Source organism: Anser cygnoides, chromosome 5 (assembly GCF_040182565.1).
Source record: "Anser cygnoides isolate HZ-2024a breed goose chromosome 5, Taihu_goose_T2T_genome, whole genome shotgun sequence".
In the NCBI taxonomy this organism is placed as follows: domain Eukaryota; kingdom Metazoa; phylum Chordata; class Aves; order Anseriformes; family Anatidae; genus Anser; species Anser cygnoides.
The window spans coordinates 51,497,875-51,518,036 of NC_089877.1; the positions used below are offsets into that span (position 1 = coordinate 51,497,875).

The window sequence follows — 20,162 nt, forward strand, 5'->3', positions numbered from 1 at the left end:
TTCAAGCCTTAAAAAACCTGAGGGGAGGAACATCTACACTAATCACACACCATTCATACCTCAGGGTTAGATATTTCCTCGAGATCTAAGTTACAGCTCAGGACACCAGCCTGTAACATGAGGAAATCACAACAAAACTGCTGAAATGCTTCTCACTGTACCCAAGACAGGGGACCAAATTCTCCCTTACTGCTTGAGTGTCAGTACGTCGGTACTTGGAACATGCAGAGCTCCATGGCGAGGCAGGTTCCTTCCCCTCGTACACCTACCAGCTTTTGTCCTGACAGGACTTCCAGCAGCGCCATCAAGATTTTGCCATCTTGTATATCCATAAACAAATCTTTCACTTTCAGAGGAGGCTTGCACTGTGGAGTAAAGAAACCAGGCAGATTTTAAAACAGATTTTCGCTTGGTGAGTCACCATTATTGCAGAGAACAGGAAGGAGAGTTTTACAAGACAGAGATACTAGAAATAAATTTCAGCCTGCAGGAAGAAAGGACCAACTTTTCTTCACAACAGTGGCAATTCTGCCCTAGGGTTATCTAAGCTAAAACTGAGATATAGTGATCACGTAGCTGAGATCAGAAAGGATTTATTCCAGATCTCCCATACCAGAATCTCATCCTAAGGCTTCTGCCTGGGAAGCGAGCACCCAAGGGCTGATGCGGATCCCTCCAACTGAGACAGCTCCACCAGAAGTGAATCCCACTTCATACTGCACTAAACAAGCCTCAGATCCAGCCAACCACAACGTCCTGTCTCCTCTGTAATGTTTCTGGTGGTGCCATTCTGTTTCCCAGTATTTTCTCAGCACTTTAACTAGCAACGTGTTACATTTTGTCTCTTTCTTCTCAGCAAACTCCTCCAAGGGGAGCCACCTCCCCACTTCACAGAGGTGTCTGATGCTGTGAGCTCTGTGAGGCACATGCCAAGGCAGCACAGCCCTTAGGCGTAGTCTCAGCTGCAGCAATTAGGCTCCATTCAGGTGTCACTCACGCATGTGTCCCTAAGGAGCCAGGCCTTTTTATCTTTGGCTCTGCAATGCACTGCTGTTTGGTTAAGCACCGCTTCTGGCAAGCCAGGACTATACATTTTTGTTCCTAGTCTTTAATCTAGCCAAGACTACTAAACAATGCTGTACTGAAAGAAAGCAAAGCACTGTTCATTTCAGGATTAAATAAGCTATCTGAAAACCACAAATCCAACGCTTTTTCATTCGCTCATAACAAGACAAGAACCACCAGAAGTCACAGAAATGTGGACTGCCCCCAACCATCCCATGAACATCAGAGGTATCCTCCTCTCAAAAGGTGATCCGAATGGGATAGTCTGCTCCAAAACGGGACACATCACACCACAAGTTTCCTGAAAAAGTACAGGAGGAAGACTTCACTGCTGCCTTTATAAGAAAGAAGCCCCTCTGCAAGAAGTGCTTCTTCGAGGATAAAGGCAGAAGCCGCCTCCCTCAGTGGGTGTCCTTGGGGAATCACCTGTAATTAGAGAGCTTTAGCAATGCTCTCATTATTTACAGGGATGTGTTTGTTATGACACTTCCAGAAAACAAATAAATAAAAAATGACATTAATGTAGCAGTAGACTTTTTCCCTTTCTTCAGAAAAGCATTTTTCTTTATTGAATCAGAGAGGGAAAAAAAAAATTATGCACTCCAAAGAAAGCAGTTCACCTACCCACAAAGTTTCTGAGACTTCAAATGTTTGGCACGGCAGAATTAACAGCACCCTACAACCTTTTTCATGATCTAATTCCTTTTGTAAATTAAAGACCTTTTCCACAGTCAAATATTTGACAAACCTTTTTGACAACCTTCAAATTGTGTTAGTTTAAAGCTCTAGAGCCTGATTCACAAAGGAATCACATAACGCTGTCTTCATTCTGAGGAACCTTTGGGAGCAACTGATAGTCAAAACATTACCAGATGGCCTTATTCTGATTTTCCAGTGAGATTTAAGAGGGTCCATTTATTCCTTCAGGAACATTCACTGCAGAGTAGTGGACTTAACAACTATATATGTGATGCCTTTCGTCTTAAACCCTTTTGCTTCACCATGTCAGAAATGCAGTCACTTTCCAAGAACTACGAGAGCTAGTCTGTGAGTTGACTTGTAGCCCAAACTTAGTCCTGGTCTGTACTTCATGAAATTTAACCACAGACACTTACAGCACTATGAACGCAAACTCCAGTCCAAGTTAGGACAGTTGGTTAGGAAGGTTAGCTTCCAAGTTAGGAAGCTGCACTAAGCATTGCTGCTGTCTCAGTAGTACAAACTTTTTTTTTTTTTTTTTTTTTCTTTTCTCATCCTCAGCAACAGGAAAATCCTCCTCTGGATGGCAAACTGCTCATGAGAGTTAGTACTTATCTATTATCAATAGCAACAATAAGTTAGCTTCAATAGCCATATTATGGTGTGTTTAAGAAACAACTGTATATTAAAAATATGATGGGATGTCCAAGAATTAGTTCCCTAACATAAGTGAGGATGTAAAGATCACATTATACAGACCCTCTGAAAATGAATGATGAATAATTGTTTCCCATCTGGAGATCTGTGATGAAGCCAGGTTCTGAAGAACCATCTGACTTTGGCTGTGGTATCTCAGATACTTGAACTTCCAGTCCAGGGAAGCACACAGTTATCATCCCTTCAGAGCAGCCTAAACCACATTTGATTTTATGTGGGTATGTGGCATTCTGTGGGAAAATTCTAGCCTTGCAATAGCAGTCAGAAGCATTAAAGACAGAAAGGTACCTGAGATGACTTAAAGCCAGCAAAGCATTAATTGCACCTGAAATGCAATATTCATTTACCCAGAAATGTACTTCCAGCTTCCACTCACTCTCCTACAAACCTTCCCATATACACAGAAGTTATTCTTGATTCCAAATTCTAGCTATTTTTAAAGGAAATAACATAGTCTGCCTACTGTTGTGTCCTTGTACTTCAATATCAAGACCGTCAGTCTTACCTTTCCCAAATGCAGGTTTATCCATCTGGTAAAGGTCCTCTTCTGTACATTTTCCCGTTCCACTAGATATATCAGAAAAAAAACACAGCACTTAAGTTTCCAGAAGAGGAAATGCTTACAGGAAATCTCAAAAACTTATGCACAAAAAGTTCAAAATTCATGAGGGGCCTGTGAATAAAACAAATATATTCCAAATCAGGAGACATAAGGTTGAGCTATGGTATTTCGTTCCATTTCTTCGCCCAGACATGAGCTATGCACGCATTCTAAATTACGTAGGAAAAAGTCTCTGTTGGTTTTGCTATCTTCAATGTAGCTTTTGAGAGATGGACTTTTACATGTTGTGCACAGCTCTCCAGTGGTGTTAGACTCTGAGCAGGCAGCTTGACCCTTCTGTGTCAATTTATAGGATTCTTGTCCTGACACCGTCACGCAAATTGGGCTGCTGTGGATTCCAATGTACTTACTTGTATGCACAAGGAAACAGGGCCACATTGGTCAACACAACAATTTTGTCTTCATTCTCATGAATGGAAAAGCTTCCTCAAATCTCATCTTCCCAATCTCCCAACCAGTGCATTTCAAATCAAAATTCCAAGTCTCTACATTGATGAATCATTTTATTTATATTGCAGTAAGACGAGAAGCGCTTGTTCCTTGCCAGAAGTGCTGTATGCTAGGAGCTGTACAAATAGCTCCTGTGCCAGCTGAAGAGTTTTTAATCACATATGCCATTTCCCGAATCCATTTCCATAGTGAACTACAGCAAAAGTGTAAGGGGAATCATATTTCTGACCAAGTTTCATTTAGCTTCTTATATAAAAGAGAAACGTTTATATTTAAAATAAATGAAGTAGACTGACAAAGTAATATTTCATTTTAGAGACAATTATTCTCAAGTGGTTCTCCAATTTCACCTGAATTAAGGAAATCTGGCAATTTATGAACAAAAAACATTAAAACTAGTTATATGATGTATTTCAATCTACTCACAGAGCATATCAAATATATTTTAAGGCCATTTTGTGTTTCCTTAGCCCTGCACAAGTAGCTAACCTATCTACTGGGAAATCGTATTCTGTAAAAGTCTGGTTTGTTTTTATTGGTCAGGCTAATTATAGGCTAAGTAGTAGCTTCCGTAAATCAAATTTTAATATTGTTCTTTTTGATCACTTTAAGTGAAGGGTCAGCAGCCTCTAATCATATATATAATTGCTTTCCGTATTTTGATGTATTGGAATAGAGCTTTCATCATGAATTACATCTGTCACTGACAGCCATTCAGGCCTTCTCAGTCTTCTTACTCCTGTAAAACCTGATTTTATGTAAGATCGGTTAGAAAAAGTGCTTACCCCTTAAGTGCTTCACAAAACACGGAAAATGCCAAACTAATTATTGCTGTTGGCTTTTCTTTTAAAATATCTTAGAAGAATCTGCACAGATTTGAAACAGCTCTCTACAAATAAAACTGTAAATTATATTAGGGTCTAGAATATCTGTAAAAAAAAAAAAAAAAAAAGGCAGCATTTACTCCCTACAGATCTCAAAATACAACCTACAAGATGTGTTACATCTTTCTTGGGCTTCCCTTCCTTCAGCACCTCAACCCCAGTGCTGGCTCTCGACGTGCTCACACATCCACATCAGTACAGCACTCAAGAGTCAGGCGAGTAACTTCAACAACTGATCTGTTGAAATTCACTTGGAGGGCCAGTGGACATTAATGTTAAGCCAGATCTGTTCCCAGATACACTGCTTTTTGTTTAAATACCAGTGTTAATGCAAAGGGGGAGGCAAAACAGCAGGAAATGGGGCCACCTCTTTCTCAAGCTGGTCTGAAATGCTCAGGAGCGCTGGGGTGGGCAGTGCCAGGTCTCAGGGAGGACAGGAGGCCTACCAAATGGGCTGGCTAGGCGGACGTCCAATGGCCACCGAAATCAAGAAACACAGAAGGGTGCACAGAGGTGAATTAATGTTTTCTAATATGTTTTCTAATTTCATCACAGGCTTGGTTTCAGTCAGGTCCTATTTTTCACCAATCATTTTGGCAATCTTCATTTTAAAATAAGGTAAAGCTAAGGTAAATAAGGTTGCAAAAGAGAGCTACGTTTATGTACAGCTCACTCGTATAACTGAGAGCACTGTGGCTCCTATTTTACTGTAAAAATTCTGCCATCGATGTAAATTAGAGTTACATATATGCCTGAAAAGATGGGCGAGCCAAGCTGGTATTACTGCTTCAGGAAGTTCACATACCAGGGAAAAAAAAAAAAAAAAAAAAAAAAAGGCAGGCACACACAGGAGAGCACTTGCAGATAGAGAGAAATTCCTGACACTACTCAGTGAACTTCTCTACAGCAGACTCCTTGCAGTAAGAATGATGACCCCAGAACAGACACTGTTTGATTCTGTACTGGTCTAAAGTAAGAGTAACTGGATGGGGAGGAGGAAAGGGGAGGAAATGTATTTATAAAATCCCTGAGGCAGACAAACCCCTAATGCAGGCCATATGCTTGCCTGTAGAGCTAACAGGAAAAGTTCATCACAGGTATCTACTGATGTGTGCCTTTAACGGTTATTTTTCTCTAGCTCTGTAGACCTCCCAGTTTTGGTATAGCCCCTCCTCTCCACAGCCTTTTCATTTCCAAGGATTGTAGAAACTCTATAAACTTTATACAGTTTCTATAAATTAAATGGAATCTTTTTTTCTCCTTCGCACCTACTATTGTATAAAAGTGAAGAAAATCATTCAAGTCTAAAGTTCATATGCTGATGTATACAGTTTACTGAAACTGCACTGGGTTTACTGGGCAGCTAGAGAGCAATAACACCATTATAAAATAATAATTACACACACCATATGGCTGGCCTGCACACAAATCCAATGCATTATACTGGGAAAGGAGGATGCCTGCTGTGAGGGTTGGATTCGAAGATGTAATGCTGGAAGGCAGTAAAAAGTTAAGAACAGTTGTTTCAGTTAAGCTCAGCTCAGGCCTTGATATAAGAGACAAAAATATAAAGAGGAATTTTGGCCACTCCACATGAGCCAGGTCCTCCATGCTCTTCCAATAAGTTCAAATGCAGTAGTCTTTCACAGTAATGCCTACAGTTTGCAGAGGCACGGTATTTATACCAAAGCACACAGGCTCTGATAGAAACTCAGTAACTTGCCAGGCAAATCATCCCGCATCCACTTCATCAGTAGGCAATGGCCACCACAGAACCAGCTCATGTCCTTTATGGCTCTGGAGGCATCAGAGTAGCAGTACAGTATGTGCACCCCAGTCAGATTGCCAATAAATATTCACAGAGATATATATTCTGGTTTGTCAGATCTAATGGCAAAGGCAACTCATTTGTCACCGAATGAAACCAAGCTAATTCAAAGACCACTTGGGCAAATTCAAGGCTAAGTTGACACAAACAAGAGAGTTCAGCTGGCTCCCTTGTTGCACCATTTCCGTCCCCACCAGCCTAGAAATTCCTCAGGCATGTACTGCTAATGCCATTTCTTCCTCCTTCACGTCTCCTCAAAGGCCACTGCTGTTGCAATGCATACAAGAAGCCAATCCCCAGCCTCTACTTTCAACAGCAAATTGGAGATAGCAAATATTGATTTGCTTTTAAATACTATTTATTCTGTTGTTGTAGAACCAGTTATGAATAATCCTCTGAGGCACACCACCATGGGGCTGGGCACATGAAGGAAGTACGATATGTGGAAACTGATTTGAGTGGAACACTTGGCAGTGTGTAATTACACAGCTTCAGAAAATTGCTTGATTTGCATGTACGGATACTACTCCCAAAGCAAAGCAAAAGGCCACTTAAATTTGTTTCCAAAGCTATTAGCATTTCATCCAGGATATCATCAGCAGATGACATTAAAACCTCACAACAGGCCAGGCTAGCTTTCAGAATCGCTTGTTACTTACCTTCAAGACATCTTGTTAACTACTAGTGTTATAACATGCACAAAAGCCAGCTTCCTCATTTCTACCAGAGGTCATAACCTCTACAGATACAAGATCTACGCAAGTTATTAACAACAGGCAAGTTTTCAAGAGGGAAATGGTGGTGTTGGCCACCTAACTGTTTAGGGGGATGCTTTGACAGCCCTTGGCTTCAGGCACCATAACTTGCCAATGGCACACAGAACCAGCTCTTACCCTTTCTGGCTCTGGAGGTATCAGAGTATCTGCCAAAGTCTTACGTCAGGATAAAGTAGCACTTCTCATTGAACGAACAAACAAACAAACAAAAGGCAAATACATGATTTTCAAATACTACAGACTAAGTCCAAAATTAAACACGTGGCCCAAGCACCCTGAATCTTGGGTAATGGAATGCAAATTCCTCTCCTTCTGCCTTCCTCACCCCAAAATCCCACCTCATACAGTCAAGCAATTAATAAGTCTTTAATGAACATGCAGTGAACAATCTACTTGAATCACCCAAACTCTAGGCTGCTAAATAAAACGAGAACTGGACTTTAAGCTGGGTTTCGTGGTGTTCCCACATGGTGACTCAGTCTAAGTATTTCTGATTGCTAGTCCTCATGCTATCGAGGCAAAAAAATATTCACGCTTTCAATGCAAACTTAATGTTCATGAAGGAAGCTGGGCTGATTATCTTCAAAAATGGATTTTCCCAACACTTGCTCGTGCTGCCCACAGTGTTCCAAGCCTGCTTGTACTACTACTGTCTCAAACACCAAAGAAGAGTGTGTCCAGACATAAAAGCCCATCCTGTTTTTATGCCTAATGATGAGGCTGCCAGCAACAGCATTAGCTGAGAAGAATTTCCTAGGTTTTTGTTTTATCACGTAGTGGTATCGCTGTATAGACCCAGACTGCTGGCACTGAATAGCCAGGCTGACTTACTGTCAACTCACCAAAACCAGTGTGATGTCTGACCGAGGCCTGCCTCAGTAAACTTCTGTATATGGAGCAGCTGGGACACATGAATCCTACCGTGTCATTCCACCTTTCCTGCGAGTAGGTGCGAGTAATTGCATATGTCATGTGGGCAAATAAGGGCCATGACATTATTTACAATAGGCAGCCAGACATTGATACAGGACATTGATGTTGGATACAGGATGTCAACAGAGCTGGAGAGAAGCACAGCTCCTTGTCCAGGAGAGCTTTTACTGTTTGAACAAGACATGTGGGACAAAGCTCAGACAGAGAGAAGAAGGAGGGCAGAAAAAAGACAGGGCACTTGCAAGAAACAACAAATCCTACATGGGAAGGGTGATTGGAAGTGAGCTGTAACAAAAAATAAAATAAAATAAAATAAAATAAAATAAAATAAAATAAAATAAAATAAAATAAAATAAAATAAAATAAAATAAAATAAAATAAAGCAAAATAAAGCAAAATAAAGCAAAATAAAGCAAAATAAAGCAAAATAAAGCAAAATAAAGCAAAATAAAGCAAAATAAAATAGAGAAAGGGCAGCTGCTGAGGTACAGCAACTGACAGCAAAACAAATGGAAAGCTGAAAACGAAATGTGTAAAGTAGGGCAGGGAAAAGTGCAATTAAATTTTCTAGCAGTGACTGGTTCGTCCAAACACAGAGGTACATTAAACACATTGAACTATAAACTTTCCGAGACTCAATCTCCATTATATATTTTTACAAGAGGCTGAAAAAATAGCTCACAACACGATGTAAGACAACATGTAGGAAACATATTCCTCTCAAATCTGTATAGTACAGCCCAGCTACACTGCCCAGTAAGTACTCGTTACTTACAAGACAATCTCCATATTTGTAGGAGTGTGAATTTTAATGGCATAATCAAAGTGTAAGGAATAATTTTATCCAAATTGCCCACAAAATTCATTTTATAAGCTTCTGAATTCCTGGGAATTGTATATTTTCCTTGTGCTTAAGGACCCCCCAAACAGCTTAGAGGATTAATATAATTTTTCTTTTTGATCTATATAGGGGATGAAGGCTTTGTTGTGTACCATATGCCAATTTGATGTAATTTGGAGTACATGAAATATTAAATCTTAAAAACTCTGGTTTTCTAAAGGAAACATTAACTACACTATATAACATGAGACTGCTCTCAAGTTACCTCCTATGAAATAGGGCCTCTAAGCCTTCCAGATGAAGTTGTTAAGTTAATTGTTTGCTGAAACTGACCCATTTATTAGGGTCCTTATTAAATTTCTATGGCAGGTGTTGAAAGCTTGAGGCTTTTTCATTCCATCAAAGTTGCAAAGTCTTAGTCTTACTGGCTCAAAATTCCTTAAAACTCGGGTTGGTACTGCAGAATACAAACCTGGCAGGATCACAGGCATGACGTTTTCATTAGCTGCAGTTAAACAGGTTTCTCTTGGAGTTCAATTTCTGGCTACAGCAAAATATTTAGTGCTGCAATTGGTGTATTAGGATTACATACACCAAACAAATATTGCAGGATGAATAGGAGATTTCTAAAAAACTCTTAGTATTTCAATCCTCCCAATGTCTGAGACAGATGTTCCTCTTACCAAAGCATTAGATGGATAAATTTACTTGTAAATTCTACTAGGCTCTGGGAGAGAAATCCAACATAAAATATTACTATTAGAGCTGACCAAAATAGCTTCCAATGAGAGGGATTTATTTTTCCCCCTTGAAAATTAATTTGGTAGTGGCAGATGGTAAAGATTTCTCTCCCCATACCTTTGGCTACAAAGTAAATATCTCTGTTCTAATGACTTTTTAGATGCATTGAAAATGTTATTGAACAGATTAACATTTTCCATTTACATATCAGGAATGTTCTTATAAAAAAAATGTCATTTTTCAAAAAAGAGATACAATTATGTTCTGAACACTCTGAAAGAAACAAACAACAGTGTTTACTGGGAATGTTACTGGACCCCACTAAGTAGTAATAAGGTTAAATTCAATGGCTTTGGAATTGATCTAACAAGTGATTTAAGCATTGATCCAGTGGGGCATTTTCAGACTGTGCGCACCACCTCTTGTGGTATATTACATGCTGTACAAGGAGATTAATACCTCCTCCAGTACCTGAAAATAAACAGGATTTGCTATTACCAGCAGTAACCAGTAGGAGCAATTCACATTTACAACATCTTGATTCGAGAGTTTCTCCTGGCCTGGGGTTCACTGTGTCCCAATGCTTTTTGCAATAGTAGCACCAGTTTCTGAAAATGGTTCACCTCCTGGGGCTCCTGATGTTTCTCGGGGGTGTGTAAGTCCTAGGTATTTAGAGGTATTTTTTACCCCTTCTCACCAGCGTGGTTTTACCAGCACTGGCACTGCCGTTTCCCTCCCACTGACATGGAGAAGGATGCCCAGTACTGATACCAATACCTGCACCAACAGCATTAATATCTATATAACACTCCTAATTGAAGGTCTTGTTGATCATCCCGTAGCACCTAAGAAGAAAACAACAGCAGCTTCCTACCTCAAACAAGTAAGGGCAAGTCACAAAGTCCATACATCTCTATTTACCCTTACTTGTTGTGGTAAACCTAGAAAGTCTAGACCATGAAACATTCCTTATTACTTATATTTTTTTCCTTCCAGAGAGAAAATACATCCTTTTGGCTGGTTAATTTTGTTGAGATGTCAAAAGCTGAAATGCAACAAGATACTCTGCTTTACATCAGTTCTGACAGCAGTGCTAAAGCCTGAATAATTAGAGATGAGTAAAGAAGCCCAGCAAAACCCACACGGTGTGTAAGGGTTACTTGTTGACACTCAGAGCTGGAGATACGCTGGGGTGTGCTCAGATTCCCACAGCTTCCCATACACAGCTCAGCAGGTAATGGTAATGGGTTGGTGATTAACTGTGCTTGTATGCACTTGAAGACATTGTAACTGCATCTGTGAGTAGAAGGAAGAAAATGCAGGCACAGGAGGCCATCAATACATCTGCTTTCAAGCAAACATCCAGGACAGCTTCCTGAGGCCGCAGTCAGCCTTTAACACAAAATCTGAACACTGGCAATTAATAGCCAGGGCCTTCAAAGAACTACGAGATGGAACAGGAGGCCCGAGGAGACAGCTGCCAGAGACATGTAATCCTGTCTGGAATTTGCCTGTAACTGTGGGAAATCGGTACTTAGAAGACAGTGGTTTCATTTTCTAAAATCAGGTAAGGAAAGGCAACCACAAACATCATGTGGCACGGAACTATTTCGCAGATGCCGTGAAATCACAAAGAATTGCCTGCTGGGGTGTCTGTGACTTCTGTGACTTCTGGATTTCTCCCTTCTGCCCCCCCCCCCCCCCCCCCCCCCCATTGCTCTAAAACAATCTGGGGACACCACCCTGCCAGCACATAATCCAAACCAAGAAATGCTTCTGATGCCTTCTGAATAGGACACCACAGCACTAGAAGAAGTTCAGAAGTAAAACTTAACTATACTTATGTAGTACTGCAAGAAAAATATTAAAAGCCACGAGTAACCCACTGCACGGGCCACGAAAACACTGTACGCTCAGGAAAAGAAGGGGCCTCAGACAGGTCTCCCTAGCAAAAAGTGTAATGACTGTAACACTGCATCCTGCCTTCCTTCTACTTTTTCAGCCCGCCGATGTCTGTTATCAAAACCACTAAGCAGCACTGCAGAAATAGTGAGGAACATGGTGGTCAGATGAATATTGGAAACATGCAGAAATAATGCAACTCTGAGATCAAAAGCTTGAAGAGATTTACGGAGATTAATATTAACTAGCACAAAATCCTGTGGCTTTAGAGGAATAAGCAGATGCTTTGTCCATTGTGGGGCAGACACATGATCTAAAGGAGAGGGTATGGGACCGTTCTTGGAGACATGGAGAGAAAAACAAAAACAGAAACAAAAACACACCATAAGAGATTGGAGCTACACTGGAATGTGCTGTGCCGCAGAGCAAGGCAACTACCATTTAAAAATGGATGAAGGCAGAGTGTAAGCTGCTAAAATTGGATGAAAATGGCTAAAAAGATGAACTACAGTAGAGGTCCTTTTTGAGATTCATTGTAAAATGCAAGAGCCTAGCAGGGACAACTAGATACCCCAGAGGAGCCGTCATTTGTCTTATGTCATCTGCTTGGAGGAACGCTTCAAGAGTGGTACACCTGCTTTTCTAAGACAAGGGTTGCTGCTGCAGAACTTGCAGGCAGACCAAGGCTGGCAAACTTCTGAGCGTTCAGCTGTGTTGACCATGTAGCCTTCCCCATGAGACCCTGACCCTAACTCTGGCCCCTCTCCAACCCTGACATGGGCTTCATGGGCAGCACAGAAGAAAGCCTGTGTCCCTCTGAACATCAGTGAGTGTTGCTTTAGGCAGCACAGGGAACCACGAGTTGGGAATCCTGAGCATGACTCTGGGTCATGCTATCCAGCTGCCAGCAGGTACTACAAAAACTATTTTTCCCTGTGAAGAAAACAAAATGAAATTTAAGTGCCTTCTGCTCCCTGACTCCAAGAGATTGTGAAGAAATTTTTAAACTAAAGTAAGCGGCAGTCTTCCTTTTGTTCCAGCAGGCTTTGAAACCAGGTTATAATGCATGTAGATCATTCAGAAATAACATCAGCACAGTTTACCAATTAATAGAAACCAGAAGTTGTCAGACAAAGCCCTGGCTTGGGCTTGGATAGAGGCCTGTGTAGCACTCACAATCCCAGTCTTCCCAGTCTTCCAAAATGTGACAATGAAACCCTCAAGTGACTGTAGGTCTTGAAGGAATTACACATTTTTAGCTGCATGCCTGAAGCCAGGTTTCAGCAAAATCATCAGAAGGAAAACCCAAGGTAAATAAAAGTGTATACAGGTTCTCTTGTTCTGAGGATCCAACACCAAAATAAGGCCATTTTCTGGCATTAAACCAATGCCTCCAAAAGACCAGAATGAGCTGCAGACATTTCACGTGTCTTCCACACTGACACTGTCATACCTCCTGACTCCTTTATTAAATAGTTCATGATGATTTTTTAATTTTATTTTTTTGCAACTGTTTTCCAAAATTGAAATGAGGACACTACAGAAACCATGAAAACACACACCTGTTCCTTCATGCCCCACAGGAAACATCCACAAAGAAAAAAAAAGCAAACAAAAAGACATTAGACTTAATTTCCAAGCATATGTTTATGTTATTTATGGACACTTCCAGATGTTTCCAGATGTAGAATTTAGCAGACAGGCATTCCGGACGTGCAGTATTACTCACTGCAAGACAGTCTTGTTTCAAGCAAAAACCTGTCCCTATACTCTGTGTTTGCACAGTATCTTCAATCCAATGAGTAATGTGATCCTCCTTATCAGCGCTTCACGTCACTGGGGACAAGACACAGCTTTATCTCCCATTACAGAAGAGAAAATGGGAGTACCAGGAAGTTTGGGGACAAGCATTTTCTCTCTAAGAAAAAAATGTGAGCAACCCCCAAATGGCTGGCCCTGTGCGCAGGTCTGATTTGATTTCACCGTGCCGGACACTGAAAGGCAGAGGTTCACAGAGGGCTGTGATGGGACAGGATCAGGGACACCAGAGCAGTGCCAACTGCTTATCCCAGAAGCATCAAGCCCTTCCTTTAATACACCTAGTGGTGCTCACATGGCATCACATCTTTCCAAGAGGCATCATTTAAAAAAAAAAAAAAAAAAGAGTGTGGAAAAAACACGTGTTTTGTTGCTTTGAACTGTGTTCAACGCGCTAACGCTCCCTCCTGAGATGAATTTAGGAGACATACTTCAAAATGTGAAGCAGGCCATTTGATTTGCTCAGAAGAGCAGTGATCAGACATTCCAAAGCAAGGCAGACCTTCAAATACATGCCACACTGCACAGCACAAGAGGAAAAAAGACACCTTGAAAACTGAGGGAGCTTCTAGTCAGAGGGTCTGCAGAGTTTCTGCAGCCCTTTGAATCACTTTTCCACTTTCATTTTTCCTTTAATGCCAATTGAAATGACTTATCGGCAGCTTCCTGGTGCTCTCAGCCACTCCCCGAGACTGTCAGGACAGGAGAAGGAGCGGTGCTTGGTGGCCCTGCAGCCACAGCTGTGCAGAAGCAGGGTTTCACATACCCTTTAACCCAGTGTAGATCAGCACTGCCACTAAGGAGCTTAGCAAACATTTCAGCCGGCACAAGGGAGGGCATCAAGCAGCTTCTTGGCAGCAGGGCTGGCCTATTGTGTACATAGACCCTTGGCTTGAGAGCACTTGTATGTCTACAAAGCACCAGCAGATGAGCTCGCTCGCTCCCCCAACGCTGCTTTCTCACTGCCTTGCACCTCTCGCCTGCAGCCAGAATTACAGGATTCCGGTGGCTGTGTGCTCCTCACGCTTTTTATCCATGTGCCACATCAAACCATGAAGGTTGTGCAATGGGAATAACGCAGAGCATGAAGACTGACAGCATTCCTCCTCCCGTAGGAGTCAGAAAAGCCCTAATCAGCCTGCTCCTGTCCTGCCTCTTCTTCTCACTGTGACAGGCACACCTGCCAATTTCAGCACAGAGGATGGCTGGTATGTGCTGGATAGGGTTAATTTACAATATATCCATCTCATTTTGGCCTGAAGATACTGACAGAGCTGGAATACGCATGCTGTCCGACAGAAAAATCGCTATTCAGCCTCCGTTTTACTTTTCTTCATCTGTGGGATGGGATCTGTGTGATGAGCCTAGAAGAGGGACAGCAAGGACGCTGCTGCTTTCAGCTTTACATCCTTGAGTTCCTCAAGGAAAAGCCAACTTAGGTGGACAACCCAGTAAAATATGAAAAGATGCTAAAAGCAACAGGAAGGCCGCCCTGCATGCAGCCTTTGGCAGGAGTGGGCAAGTCAGCAGCACCTTCTTATCAGCAACACTGGGATCAGCTGAGCTAATACAGGCATGGGCATTGGGTTTTGGGTGACAGAGGACGATGAGACGTTCTCTACACTAAGGCCATGTGTATGCTTAGACCTAGAGACTTCAAGGATGTTTAATTACAATGACCTTGACTATTACTATGACCTAGGACTATCACTTGTACACTATTCTTACTCAAAATATATGTATGTATATATATTTCCGAATCTCATAAAGCCATATTAGAGCCATATCAGAGTCATTTTGTCTTCACGTGGTGCTTTAAGTTGAGAAGTTTTTGCAGGTGGTAAAGGTTCCTGCATTGCAGTCAGTGCCCTGCCTTGCTCACACCATTCAGCAACTGCTTAGTTTGGTTTTATGGTGTGGAGCTTAACTCTTAGGAACAGTGTCTACTCTTTACAGCTGTACGAAATGACCTAAGGCAAACCAAACATTTCAGGAATCTGAGACCTGACTCATGGGTTTAGAAAGCCTGAGTCTGTATATCCCCAGTGTCTGTCATTCCGGGGTCATGGAAAAGACATCATTAAGTGCTTCAAGGACTCTGCAGGCCTGAAGTGTGCATGGCAATGAGCTTCATCAAAGTACTCGCCGCACACAAGGTACAGGTGAAGTCAGACCAGAGAACCGAGTAATCATGACTAAAACACGATCATACAGTCATACACTTCCCCTCAGGATTAGAAACACAATGAAATCTTCATTGAGAAAAAAAAATCAGGAACCCGACTACCTGATTGCACCCTCTTGCACGGCAAGAGAGAAACACTAAGTCTTTAAGCATAAGAAGCTACCTTGAAACAGAGGTATCATTAAAAAAATAAAGGAGTCTCAAGGCCAAACAGCATTTAGACTCTACTATGACATATTGCTGGGAAGGTCATGTATATCACAGTGTGAGCTCAGGAAATTATATGTAGAACACAAAGAGGAGAAGTCAAACAAAGTCTTAAGCTCAAAGTCTTAAATGGACGAATGACTTCCTTTCAGACCTTGGGCAAATTTCCATGCTCTCTGTGCTTGTCATCTTTAACAGGGGAATCATTCATGCTTCAAAAAGATCTTGAAATTAAACCCACATACACTGACTGCAAAGGCATTCAGACACTTCGACAACTACACAGCCAGGCCCTGGTGTTCAGAAAATAACCTGTTCATCGGGTGATTTTTGTGGTGCACCCATCCAACACTATCACAACTGCTGTTCAGTAAGATCATTTACCCTGCCAAGAAAGGACTGTCAACAGGACTTGATAAAACCGTGTGCCACACACTTCTGGATTTCATTGCAATTGTGTAAAATTCAAACGCAATGCCGTAAAATTGTAAAGACAACAACACCTTTTACCTACTAGCCCTATGATACTGGAAGTAACTGAGGGGGAAAAACCACGGCTGAACTCCATCACAGCAGCCTGCTCTTCCCCTGCTCATAAGCATTACTTTTACAAGCCAGTCTCTGGAAGAGTCGGGATGGGATTTTTGTTCCATGTAACTTCACTCGGAAGAAGAGACTGAAACTTTCCACGATTATCTTTTAGTTTATTTTTCCCTTACTAATAATGGCTGCAATTTAGCTGTAAGAACGGCGTTGAAAATACACCGCCTCTGTTTCAATTTATTTCTACAGCTGCAGAATTACATTGTTTAACTTTTCTCTCTTAAGTGGATTTCCTTTGGCTTTGGCTGCTATTTAATAAAGTGACGAGTTTACTGAAAACAGCCTTTGCAGTTTCAGTGGATTAGTACAGCAAAGCCTAACTTGATTGAAAAATAACTTCGCTCCATGTTGTTTTACTGCCACTCAGCTCACGCTATTGACTACAGCTGTGCCTGGCCACCAGACCAGTTGTTTCACTTTTTGGTCGTTTTCAAAGGGTCAGAAATAGCAATACCAATAACATGGACGCTCTTCATTTTCATGGTGTGTGCAGAGAAGGTAGGGACCATCTGACTGGAGACAGGTCGTCAGAAAATGGCTTTTCCTGCTTTTCTGGAGGTCAGTGAGCAGCACCACTGATAGAGGAAAAGCAAAGAAAGCAACTCTGGACCAAAGAAAGCCCAGTAATTATTCACAAGGAGATATGCCAGATGAAACACGGGGGTTGAATTTAAGTAGGAAAAGCTTGTCAGAAATCCCTAAGCACGTAGTTTAATCGGGATTTGATGCTATGACACCACAACATGCTGCATGCCTCTTCTGGAGGGCCTTCATTGCCCACTCACCTCGCATCCCGCAGCGGCCCGGGTACCACGGGGTCCCACAGGGACTCCTCATGTCAGTACCACAGCAAAAGATAGGCATCAGGATTTAGCTTTCATTTGTCTGCTAAAACAAACAGACTTAATCTATAGGCAACTTTATTACAACATAAATAATAGTTACTCTGTTCTTTTGACACTGAGAAGGTTTAAAGGTTTAAATTTAAGGCTGTTTTATGGACACCCACATTAAACTGCATACATGTAAGCAAACAAAGACTCTAACATTAGCAGATGAGAAGCAAGGAACCTGAGCCTTTCAAATTCACAAGACAACCTTTATTTGCTGCTGACTTTCACAAATGCCAGTGTTGGCCCATATGTCTCTACTAGAAAAATAACCAGTTTATTTACTTCTGTGTCCACTGAACATAGGATTTTAAAGCTTAATGATATAATTTCTTCCATTCATATACTTTCAGACCACTCTTTCCATTAAAAAAAAAATAAAATAAAATGATAAAATCTAGTATAGAAGTACAAGGGACATACTTCTGTCACTGACAATGTGCAAAGAAGAAAAAAAATTAGTTTCTGAATAAATTAATTACTATTTACAAAATAGTGACAGAAATGCAAGTACACAGTCTCTGATTTTGATAGAAACCTCCTTGGTAAAGAACATAGACTCTGCTCACTACCTGAGAGTGAACAGTCGTATAGAGAATTTGTCCTGTAAGGAAGATGTCAGCAGGTTAAGAGATGAAACTTTGCCTGATTTCAGGAGGAAGAGCTACTCAAAGGAAACACTTTTGGCCAGTACAAACTGGCCCTTTTGATCCAGATTTCTAAAAGCTTAATAATTGATCCTTGCAATTTTAGGAACAAAGGCAGGGAATTATCATTATACAGATTTTACAATACGCTGTAGTTAATTGACTTGCCTAATGTCACGCACAAAGCCAAGCTGCATCTCGAGCCTTGCTCTGTAGGTCCCATTTTGCACGGCATGTAGGGATATGCTTAGCAAGTGCACATTTGGCTGCAGTTGCTATGCAAGAGGCAGATCTTTAAGCTGCAGCCTGCATGGGCCCTTTTCTCAATGAAATCCACTGAGATACTGGACTCCACGGTTAAAATAGGTTTTACCACACAGGTCTGAAACAGATAAATCTGGAGCAGAATGTACTTGCTATATAAAGTAGGGGGGAAATTTCTTCAAACTCATATTTGTCCCAAGAGTCACATAAAATTTCATGTCTCAGGGTTGTCTTCCAGAGAAACTAATGTTTCCCTGGAAACATGTTTCTAAATACAGTTGCTCTACTCATCTCTCATACTAACAGTTTGTTCTTCAAGTACAGAGCCAGGCTAACCACTACTGAGTTTGTGTCCCTGAAACTTGCTTGCTCTGGTCGAATCTCATAATTTCTCAGGACCCATCTATTTTTAAGAATTGAGACAGCAACGGAAGTAACCCATGGTCCAAGATATTCCCAAAAGTTAATGAATGCAAGTCCCTAGTGGATGAGGAGGAGCCCTAATGCATTTTTCTCCTCTGGAACAGGAAAGCAGATGCCCTACACTTAAACACTGCTCAATCTGAGACAGCTGGTGCTTCAGCAGGCACTGATGGCACTCCAGGAAAGGGACTGCACCCTGACTTTGTACCACACCTGGCACACTGCAGCACCAATCACTTATAAAAGAAGGATCCAGAACTTCCAGTTGAGATGCAATGGAGCTCCAAGGAGCTCTTGGGAACCAGTGGAGCAAATCTGTAAAGTCACTGTGGTTCTTGGATTGTGGAGATGGGTTCTCTTCTTGCTCAGGCATTAGCATAAGCATTTGTCTCTCTCAGTTTCTTCAAGAAAAAAAAAAGGCATAAATGCTGATGAATACTTCACTATGAGAGCACAAGAAGAAGGAACTGCATTTCCACCACCCTCTCTGATTAGCCTGCATTGAACTTCTTGCCAATATCCACCTACAGCTACACGGCAGTGCTGGTCCTGGCATGCTTCCTAACATGATCTCCAAGTTGCAGTGGGTTTGGCAGAGTGTTTGCTATTTCATGTCTCTGCCTAGGAAGAGTCGGCTCTGAAGAAAAGTGGGTGGATGATACCAGCCTTTGCCCTGTCTTTATGCTTTACCAGAACAGAGGTGCTAGAAGGCATCATGCTGATATCTGTGACTACCTACCTGGCAGATGGATTCTTTTTTCTGTGATAAACAATTCCTTTTTTCTTTGATACAAGAAGAGATGGCAAGAGAAAAATTACTTGATCTGAAGAAGAGAAGCCTTAAGATTTGACAGCCAATTTTTTTTCCCTATGTGTGAGGTCTGTAACATCTGAGTGGCACTGACAGAGACTAACTGGTTGTTGTCTCTTCCAGCAGAAGAACTATGGGACATCAAATGAAAACATCAGGAGGCAAGTTTAAAAACAAAATTAAGGGAAGTTCCTCCTCACACACAGAATAGTCAGCTTGTGGAAGACCTCACAGCCAGACAACTGTGGTCTTAACACACTTAGTGAGCGCCTAGGTGGAGACAGGTTCACAGAAGAGAAACCCACCCTTGTTTACCAAGTACAAGGAACCCTGTCCTGGCGCTGGAACTCCCTGGACTGCAAATGGCTGCAGACTAGCTGAGGAATTTGTGAAAACTCTTGCCCAGTTCTTTTGACCACTGTCAGAAAGAGACACTTGGCCAGACGGACCTTTGGTGTGACATATAGCCTCCAGCACATTCTTCCATCATGTGTTGTGGTGGACAACTCTCAGCAGTGGGACAGGCCAGAGAGAAGCTGGCCTTGAGGCATTGTATTATATCCCTAGGCTGAAGTAAGAGATTTCTTTGGAGAAAAGGTCCTGGGAGACAGAAATTAAAAACTTTTCTGGTTTCATCCCATGTTCATCCAGCAATCCATGTGCTCCATGGGAAAGCGAGAGGTTTGAGCTTGGCTTTCTTTTGGACCACTGCCCCCTCTGTCCAACCTACAGCAGAACTTCCACCACTGCAGACGAGGAGATGACTGTTACCATATCTATATATACAGCAATTTACAGATGTTTTTGAATAATCTTGGACGGTCTCACCCTTAGACTGATAGAAACATTTAAAAAG

The 20,162-nt window shown here is 41.7% G+C and overlaps 1 protein-coding gene across 1 annotated transcript in view; it reads right to left on the minus strand.

Annotated features, from left to right (window-relative positions):
• The window catches only part of CLMN (calmin), a 77,788-nt gene that overhangs the window by 22,674 nt on the left and 34,952 nt on the right, over nucleotides 1-20,162 (minus strand). The window contains exons 2-3 of the mRNA XM_066998299.1: nucleotides 2,987-3,048; nucleotides 270-365 (exon numbers count right to left, since the gene is read on the minus strand). Of these exons, the coding sequence (XP_066854400.1) occupies nucleotides 270-365; nucleotides 2,987-3,048 (158 nt within the window). The remainder of the gene's footprint in view (nucleotides 1-269; nucleotides 366-2,986; nucleotides 3,049-20,162) is intronic.